Raw genomic sequence first — 10,469 nt, 5'->3', positions numbered from 1 at the left:
CACTAAGAAGGCAAACTCGGAAGTAGTATGTAATTTTCTCAAAGATTGCATTTTAGTCCATTTTGGGGTCCCTTAGAAGATTGTCGCGGATAATGCATCATATTTCTCTTCTGAAGAATTGACTATATTCTGTTATGAATATCAAATCTCTCTTTCACATTCCTCCGATTACTTTCTGCAAGGTAATGGGTTAGCATAATCAAGCAACAAGAACCTGGTAGCCATCCTGAAGAAGTTAGTTGATGATAATGCCCGGAACTGGCATAAAAAGGTATATGAAGCCTTATGGGCAGATAGAAACACTCCTAAAAGAGAAATTGGAATGGCACCTTATGAACTGGTGTATGGGATTGGCACAAATGTTTCTTTACCTCTGGAATTGGCAACAGCGAGACTTCAAACTATAATTGAGGATTCCTTCTTCCAAAATGCTCTGGAGAAGAGAGTCATGTATTTGATGAAGTTGGAAGAGGAAATAGAGATGTTAGTGGATAGAATTTCTGAACATCAGAACAGGGTGAAGAAAATCTTTGATATGAGAGCTCGACCAAGAGGTTTCCTAAAAGGAGATGAAGTATTGTTGTGGGACAAGAGAAGAGAACCAAAGGGTGCCCATGGAAAATTTGATTCATTGTGGAAAGGTCCGTTCAAGATCCATGAGGTAGTAGGACCAAATGCATTCAGACTAAATTATTATGATGGAACGGTTATGCCCTATACCTATAATGGGCAGGACCTCAAGCTTTATAAACTTTGAAATATATGATCAAGAGTTCTTGTACATAGTAGATTAGTTGTTTGTTTTGTATCTGTTCGGTGTGTGTCCTCTTTGTCCCCTTTCTATTTTTGTTGTGTGAAACCAGAGATTTAGAGTTCTTTGCATTTTTCACAAAATGCAATCCCTAGTCAAAGCCAATGTTATCCTATCATTCATCCCTCATAACAAGAGTAAGTCGCCTTACCAAAATTTATTTGAGTCTTTATCTTTTTAGAAATTCCTTGGTTCAATCCTTAATTCGCTGGTAAATTGTCTCTTAATTTGTAGCATCAAGTTTCAATGGTTGGTTTGAACCTCGTGAACCCCTTGAACCATTTTGAAAAGAGTTCATAATGTTCATCTAGGTAATGCAGGTTCTAAGTTGTCTAAAACAAATTTATGCTAATGTTCACTCAAGTGTTTTTGCAGTAGTTCTATTTTATGGTGGCGTATGATGTGTTATATCCTCTTCCTCTAGGTTGTGAATCCTTTGAACCTAGTTCAAACAGTTTAATGGTATTCAACATGTTCAATGAAGTTCAAAAGACTGGCGACACTTAACAGAGTTAATATTTTCAAAGAGAATTTTCTTGGCACAGCGTACGCTTTGAACTACTTGAACCCTCATGAAGTCAGTTCAAATTGTTCATGTGTGTTCAAATCAGGTAAAAATAAGAAGTCATCTCACACCAAGCACAAGCCTAATCCAGCTCTGGACTTTTCTGCTCTTCGATATACAAGGTCACGGAGTGCTGCGCGGAAGAAAATGGACCAGGTCAAAGACATAGAGGCAAAAGACAAAATCCTTGATACTTAGATTTTCGAAGTCAAGGACCTTGACAGCGACATTGTCAACACCATGGATTCTCATGCGATTACTGTAGCCATGACGCCGCCACCTAAAGTGACCGAGGAATAGCTAGTTCAAGAGCAACTCTTAAATGGCTAACCACTTCAGTAAGTAAGAAACGGAGTTTCATTCCAGTGTCCATCCCAATTCAAGACATGGTGGTTAAATACATGGAGAAGGGTCCCAAACAAAAGAAGTTCAAAACAACTGCCAGATTGGATGTTGATGAAAAGACTGGGAGGTGGGTTGCTGAAATCACTTCCTATAAGCCCAAAGATGAGAATAAGGAAGTAAATGCAGAGGATTTTGAGGTCACCAAATTCGATCTCGGGAACATGAGCAGGGATTCAAATAATCACCTTTTCCAAGTATCAGCCAAGAAGATGCTCACCAGGTCATAAAAAAATGGACAGGAGAAAAGAGAGTTAAAATGGCATATCAAGATTATATCTCAATTCATTGATAGCATAGGTTGTTTCGGAGAACTTCCGATATCGCATGCTTCAGAAAATTTTGACCCCACTTCACCAAAGAACAAGAAATTGATGAGTCAAGTTCAGCAAGCTAAGAGCATCGCAGGGGCCGTAGAGAAATGGATTGAAGGAGTGATTAGAGATGGTGAAAAATATATCACAAGCTCTAGGAAGCTATGTGATGAGATGCAAAACCCCACTGCAGAGATTCAAAATCAGATTGTGCCATGGGAGAAAGAAGAGCATAAATGGGAAAATATATTACCCATGCTCACCAAGATAGAGGAATATGGAGCCGCAAAGTTTTTAGCAGAAAACTCAATTAAATTGGTAACTGATGAGTGTCAGCTCTTCGTGCTGAAGAAAACTATAGCATGGCCAAAAAATCATCATCGGTTTATAGAAACCACCAAAAACTCATACAATGATCAATACGGATCACCAAAACAAATAGGACATGACTACAAAACACCAACAAGAATGTTAGAATCATCATGAATGGCTACACCAACACCAGTTATCAAATCTTCATCGGTCAACATCTGAAAGCTCAAGAACACAACCAATCAGCAACTATCACGAAGAAAGATAACTTGAGGAGCACCAAATCATAATCCATCTGAAATGAAGATACACAAGACCATCTCAAGCAATATCCCAAAAACTCAGCACGAGATCTGACCATACCAGAATATACCGGAGGATATACCGAACTCTGCAAAAACAATGATCGGCAAACCAAAACAACAAACCGGACTACAAGATCTTCCCAAACACAACAAAGTAAATCATAGGAATATGTTGACATCAATGAAAACAACATATCCTAGCAGCAGCAATATCCAACAATGTCCCCCTTTGGTATTAATGACAACATATGAATGTGAAAAACAATCAGTGCAAAGAAAGAAGATATCTCAAGCAAACTTCCCCTAAGATCAAGATATATAAAGAAAATTTTCACATGATCTCTCTCTCCCTTTGACAGCAATGCCAAAGATCTCAAAATAGAAAACCAAACTCACCCCAAAAACAAAGACATGAATCTCTCTCCCCCTGAAATACATAACCAAATCAACAAAATACTCCACCAGAGGAGCAACACCAACTCACCAATTTGGATAAAAGGATAAGACTTGTGAAGTCCACCAGATTGATGCAACTCAATGCATCTAGTTCTCATCAAGAGGGGTGGATACCCCTAACTTGTCTCTCAAATAGACAAATGTATCTACAAGCAAAGGCTTAGTGAAAATATCAACTATTTTTTCCTTTGTAGATACATACTCCAGCTTCACCTTCTCTTCACTGACTTGCTCTCTCAAGTAGTGATATTTGATTGACACATGCTTAGTCTTTGAATGTTGCACTAGATTCTTTGACATGTTGATAGCATTGGAATTATCACAGTAAATAACAGTAGGCTCATCATGGATAACTCTAATATCTTTCAACATTTCCTTCATCCAAACTACCTGAGTGCAATTACTAGCAGCAGCAATGTACTCAGCTTCAGCAGTAGATAAGGACATTGAATCTTGTTTCTTGCTAGCCCATGAAACCAACTTATTACCCAAAAAGAATTCTCCACCAGTAGTGATCTTCTAGTCATCAACATCACCAGCCCAATCAGCATCAGTATAGGCACAAATCATGAAATCATCATTCCTCGGATACCATAATCCATAGTCCACAATTCCCTTCAAGTATCTAAATATCCTCTTCACAGCAGTGACATGACTCTCTTTCAGATCAGCTTGATACCTAGCAGCCATGCACACAGCATGCATAATGTTTGGGCACCTATTCTGAGTAAGATATAACAGTCCACCAACCATAGATCTGTACAAACTCTGATTTGCTTTAAGAGAATCATCATTCTTAGACAATTTACATCCAATCACCATAGGAGTTCCAACCGGTTTGGAGTCATCTAACCCAAACTTCTTTGGCAATTCTTTCACATACTTAGTTTGAGATATGAATATACCTTTTACAGTCTGTGAAATTTACAAACCTAAGAAAAATTTCATCTCACCAATCATAGACATCTCAAATTCTTTCCACATATCACCGGCAAACTTCTTGCTTAACTCATCATCACCTCTAAAGATAATATCATCAACAAAGACTTCAACAATCAGGATGTTATCATTTTCAATCTTGAAATACATATTACTATCAGCAACACCTTTAGTAAATCCCAATTTTAACAAATATTTATCTAGTCTAGCATATCAAGCTCTAGGGGCTTGTTTCAATCCATAAAGAGCTTTCTTCAGTTTGCATACCATGTCTCCATCATCTGACAATGAAAATCCATCAGGTTGCTCAATATTAACTTCTTCCTTAAGATCACCATTCAAAAAATTAAGATTTGACATCCATCTTATATACCTTGAAATATTTATAAGCGGCATAAGCAATCAACAATCTAACAGCTTCAAATCTGGCAATTGGAGAAAAAGTCTCCTCATAATCAATTCCTTCTTGTTGTGAATATCCTTTGCAAACTAGTCTGGCTTTATTTCTGAGAACTTCGCCAGCTTCATTCAATTTATTTATGATCACCCATTTAGTACCAATAACATTCTTATCCTTAGGTCTAGGCACAAGTTCCCAAGTGTTATTCTTTTCAATCTGATCTAGTTCTTCTTCCATAGCTCTCATCCAATTTTCATCTTTGCAAGCTTCAGCAACATCTTTAGGTTCAACTTCAGAAATCAAACATACTTCTTTAGCAGCTAACCTTCTTCTAGTCATTACACCTTTAATCTTATCACCAATGATCTAATTTTCAGAATGCTTCAGTCTTACATACCTCAAAGTCTTCTGACTATTCTGATTATCAGGTTCTTGAACTCCTTCACCAGCAGCAACAACATCCGGGCTAATTGTCTCTACTAGATAATTCTGCTTAGGTTCTTTGGTCTAAATAGGTGTTAAAACAATATGCTGACCATCATCATAACCACATGCTCTGATCTCTTTTCCAAGGTTCTCATCCACCTTCACATTTGCACTTTCCACTATCTTCCTTAGTCTCTTATTGTTGCACCGGTAGGCTTTTCTCTTTGTAGAATATCCCGAGAAAATTTCTTCATCACTTCTAGCATCAAACTTTCCTATATCCTCATCTCTTTTGATATAACATTTGCTACCAAATACTCTAAAATATCTCAGAGTAGAAAAATGACCAAACCAAAGCTCATTAGGGGTCTTACCGATATCACCTTTGATGTAAAATTTGTTGAATGTATAAACAATAGTGCTAATGGCTTCTTTCGAGTAGATCTTCGGAACATTTCCTTCAATCAGCATGGTCCTTGCAGCATCCAAGACAGTTTTGTTCTTCCTCTCAATAACTCCATTTTGCTGAGGGATTCTAGGAGTAGATAATTGTCTTCTAATCCCATGCTTCTCACAGAATTAATTGAACTCACTGGAACAAAAATCTCCACCCCTATCAGATCTCAAACACTTTACCATCAAATCAGACTCAGTCTCCACTTTTGCTTTAAATATCTTGAATTTATCAAATGCTTCTGATTTTTCCTTCAAAAAGACAACCCATGTCATCCTAGAATAATCATCAATTAGTAGCATAAAATATTTATCACCCTGCACACTTCTAACATTTGTAGGTCCACATAGGTCAGTATGCACAAGATCTAGCAAACCTTCTAATGTATATTGTTTGCTTTTAAAAGAAATCCTTGTTTGCTTACCCAACTAACATTACTTACATACTGGATTAGCAGGCTTAACAATCTTAGGCAGATCTCTAACAGCATGTGTATAGTTGATCTTAATCATAATCATTGAATCAAAATTTACATGACACATTCTCCTATGCTACAACCAACTCTCATCAATCTGGGCAATCAAACAACTTTTCTCACCATCATTCAAATGAAAAATGTTACCTTCAGTCTTAGTTCCATATGCAATCTCTATACTAGAGCCATTTAAGATCTTGCATTTACCATCTTTGAATTGTAGATCATAACTTTTATCAACCATCTGTCCAACACTCAAAATATTATGCTTCAAACCTTCAACATATAAGACATCATCAGTGTTATGCTTACCATCAAAAGAAATAGAACCTCTCCCACGGATCACACAGGCTTTGTCATCTCCAAATCTAACTATTCCACCATCATATCATTCCATACTCACAAATTTTCAAGAGAAACATTTCAAAGGCAAATTTCCATCATACTTACTGGCACTTTTAGCCAATCTCCTAGCAATCAATGCTTCAAGTTCATCCAGCTCCCTCTCTTGCTTTTCCATCTCTCTTCTATCTCTTTCATATCTAGATATTTTGCACTCATCAAGATTATATTTCTACTTCCAGATACAAATGCAGATGCTCTAAATGCAGTCTCATACTTTCCATGTGATTCACCAAATTCGCTCAACTCAAATGCAACAAGATTTCCAACCAACATATCTCTTATCACTGTAGTCACACTCTAGATCTCATCAAAAGTAGCAACCTTATGTTTATAGGTAGGAGCTAAGGATCTCAGCACCTTGCCAACAATTTCATCTTCCTCAATGGTTCCATCGGCACATCTAACACCTAGGACAAGGTCATTCACCTTAGCCATGAAAGAGTGTATGTTCTCATCATCTCCCATCTTCAATGTCTCATACTTTCCTTTCAAACTCTACAACTTAGCAACCTTCACCTGTTTATCACCTTCATACAGAATCTCAAGCTTCACCTAGATCTCATGTGAGGTTTGAAGTCCAATTACATTTGTCATCTCAGAATAAGTCAGGGCACTAAGCAATGCTTCCTTCGCTCTAATATTGTGTTCACCTTCCTTGATCTCATCAGAGTAGACGGTCCATTCTGAGGAATAATATAGGTATTTTTTGTAATCTTCCAATAATCTTCACCAAGACATCTCAAGTGCACTTCCATCTGGTCCTTCCATATAGCATAGTTACTCCCACAAAATCTTGGATTGTCCTTCTTAAAGATAACACCTTGAGCTTCCATCCCAGATCTCCTCAAGTGATTAAGCTTCTACCAGAGGATCTAGCTCTGATACCAATTATTAGCAGCAACCAGGAAGGAAGACTGAGAGGGGGGCATGAATCAATCTTCACCGGAATACCAAACTTAAACACAAAACACAGATCTGATGAACTGCAGTAATAAGACAGATAAGCCAATTGAAAGCACAACACACAACACCAAGATTTTGATGTGGAAAACCTGGTTAAGGGAAAAACCACAGTCGGAACCTACCCATAGTAAGATGATACTCTACAGTAGTATGTGAAAATATTACAATGGGGAATGCACGTGCATTTAGGCACACTGTCAAGAGCTCATGGCTCAAATGATAATGGCCTAGAAAGCTACAACCCTCAAGGAAGTCTCACTAACTTACAATAAGATTTGGACAACAATCTGGAAAAAATGAACTGAAAGAATAGCATCTCCAAATGCCTAATTACAGTTCAAGTTAAGCACAAATGTCTTCTCTACAACACCAATCTCTCCTCAAACTCAACATTGAACGATAAATCACTTGTTCGCACATAAACCTCTTTCTGATAATGCAAACTTAACATCAACCGCTAAATTACATGAATATATCATCTATATATACAATTCATCAACCCTGATAACAAGGTCGGCTAAACCCTCAACTACTAAATTACATCACACGATACAAATATCGACCACCAGACCAATATAATGGTTTACATTGCATAGAATGGTCCTAAAACAAATTGCCAAATGCACAACACCACCGAAAATCACACCAAGACCAATTGCAACACGCTACACCACCAGGAAAACTACATAACACAAAAATCATCACCGGTTCATAGAAACCACCAAAAACTTGCATAAAAATCAATATGGATCGCCAAAACAAATAGGACACAACTAGGAAACACCAACAAGTACTTTAGAATCATCAAAAACAGCTTCACCAACACCACTTATCAAATCTTCATCGGTCAACATCTGAAAGCTCAATGACACAACCAATCAGCAACTGTCATGAAGAAAGATAAATTGAGGAGCACCAAATCACGATCCATCTAAAATGAAGATACATAAGACCATCCCAAGCAATATCCTAAAAACCTAGCACAAGATCTGATCACACTGGAATATACCGGAGGATATACCAAACTTTGCAAAAACAATGATCAGCAAACCAAAACAACAAACCGGATCAGAAGATCTTCCCAAACAGACTGGAATAAATCACAGGAATATGTTGGCATCAATGAAAACAACATATCCTAGCAGTAGCAATATCCAACAAAAACATCTTATCCAAGATTTAATTGACAAGGAGGTTATCATAGTGGATGGCCACAAAACGAATGAATTGCATTTAGCCTTCAAAACTCCACTCCCTAACTATGAAAAGGGTGGAACCTCAAATCCACAAGATGACAAAGGCAAAGCAAGGTAAATTATGCTCACACCTACAACAACATAGTAAACGTCATCATTGTTAAGGATAAAATACCCTCATAACTAGTGCATGACATTACTCGGAGTAAGGCTAAGGTAACATTCCCAAGAGTAACAAATGATACAACCTCTACCTCAAGGCAGTATAACTTAGTAGATCAATTGCAGAAAACACCCACACAGATATCAATCCTAGAGCTCCTAAAAATCTCACCAATGCATAAGGAGATATTGGAAAAGGCTCTAGTAGAAACAACAGTATCTAAAGACTTGGATGTTAATAATTTCAAAACATGGTGGGACATCTCATAGCCCCTCATTACTTATCATTCACAGAGCATGATGGCATATCATTGCAACATCCTCATAATGCTTTTCTCCACATTGAAGTGTTTATTCATAAAACGCAAGTCAAACGTGTTCTCATAGATGGAGGAGCGGGCTTGAATATTTGTGCATTGAGTTACATAAAAGCTTTGGGATTTTCAAAAAATGCAATGGATCCCATAAAAAGGATAACAATCAAAGGCTATGATGAAGAAGAACGTTCCTTCAAAGGAACAGTGGTTTTACAAATCAGAATATGACCGGTTCAAAATGATACAGTTTGTCAAGTCTTGGAGTTGAATTTATCCTATAACATTCTTCTAGGCAGACCATGGATTCATGATATGCACGCAATCCCATCAACATATCATCAATGTGCAAAATTTCCCTATAATGGACAAGAGATTACAATTATAGCAGATTCAACTAAATATTGCAGCAATCTGAAGCCAGCTCAAGATGCAACAGTACCTCATAATAGAGAAGCAATTTATCCTATTGTGTTATCTCAAGAGACATCATTCACATCAACCTTAGAAAGTTTTGATAAAAAGTTAAAACTAAATTATGAAGGAATGGGAAAGTATTCTTTACAAGTTTTACCACTTTATCCAAAATCTTGTGAAAAAGGCGACAAGTTCACAATCACAAAACCCAAAAAAATCTCTTCAGATATTTGATGGAGCATTTGTCAAAACTAGGACATTATCTAAAGAAATTGAAGATAAAGACATTATTAATTGGTTATATAAGGATGAAGAAGAGATTAGAGCAGCAGCTTTAGAGGTCATTATTCCCACATAACAGTATGGTAATGGATTCAAAATCATGCAAAAAATGGGATAGAAAGGAAAAGGCCCTATTGGCAAGTGTCAAAGAGGCGTCACAGAACCCATCCAACCTCACTCTCAACATTCTTATGACAAATTTATACTTGGGTATGGCCAGCATACTCAACCTAAACAAAATCAACATCGCCATCAACATCACCAATGGAATATGAAAGCAACACAAAGGGAACAATCATCACAAGAATTGGCACAACAACAAGCAGATGGAGAAGCAGTCAGAAAACAAAGGGAAGAAGAGTATGAACAAAAACAAGAAGAAATCACCATTCAAAGGGAAGAGGCTTCTTATAAACAGATCAAAAGAGTGCAAGTAAGTATAGAACCTGAATCATAACAAGCAACAAAACTTGTATCAATTATCAGCAAACTCTTCTCGCCATATAATATCCCAGTTAGATACAGTGGTGTAATCTTAGAAAGTGATTCTTAAACAAACTCACATGAGTATGAGTGGGATCCAATCTAACCATCTGATTTGTCAGGAGAAGAAAATGAAGATACCACAAGCTTAGGGAACAAGCAAGTTACTACAGAGTAGGAAATATCTTCCACCAAACAAAAAGATGAACATGCTAGAAAACAAGAGGAAGAAAACAAGATAAAACAAGAAGTAACAGAAGCAATCAATAATCAGAAAGACAAAATGGTACAAAATCCAAATCAAACCCCAGTCAACAAGTACCAAAAATGGGAAGAATTCAAGAAGAACTAATAGCAAGCCAAATAGAGGAAACATTCAATCTTGAGG

General features: G+C 37.1%; 1 protein-coding gene across 1 annotated transcript; it reads left to right on the top strand.

The window, feature by feature from the left end:
* The first annotated feature begins 322 nt into the window (after window positions 1–322).
* LOC131859355 (uncharacterized) lies at window positions 323–757 on the top strand. The gene has a single exon (XM_059212993.1). The coding sequence runs from the start codon at window positions 323–325 to the stop codon at window positions 755–757; it is 435 nt and encodes a 144-aa protein (XP_059068976.1).
* The last annotated feature ends 9,712 nt before the right edge of the window (window positions 758–10,469 follow it).

This window comes from Cryptomeria japonica, chromosome 2, assembly GCF_030272615.1.
Source record: "Cryptomeria japonica chromosome 2, Sugi_1.0, whole genome shotgun sequence".
Lineage (NCBI taxonomy): Eukaryota > Viridiplantae > Streptophyta > Pinopsida > Cupressales > Cupressaceae > Cryptomeria > Cryptomeria japonica.
This window is presented reverse-complemented; position numbering and strand designations above follow the sequence as displayed.

Bases quoted from the DNA above. Each gene is read 5' to 3' on its own strand.
- LOC131859355 (XM_059212993.1), top strand. From the start codon at position 323: ATGGCACCTTATGAACTGGTGTATGGGATTGGCACAAATGTTTCTTTA.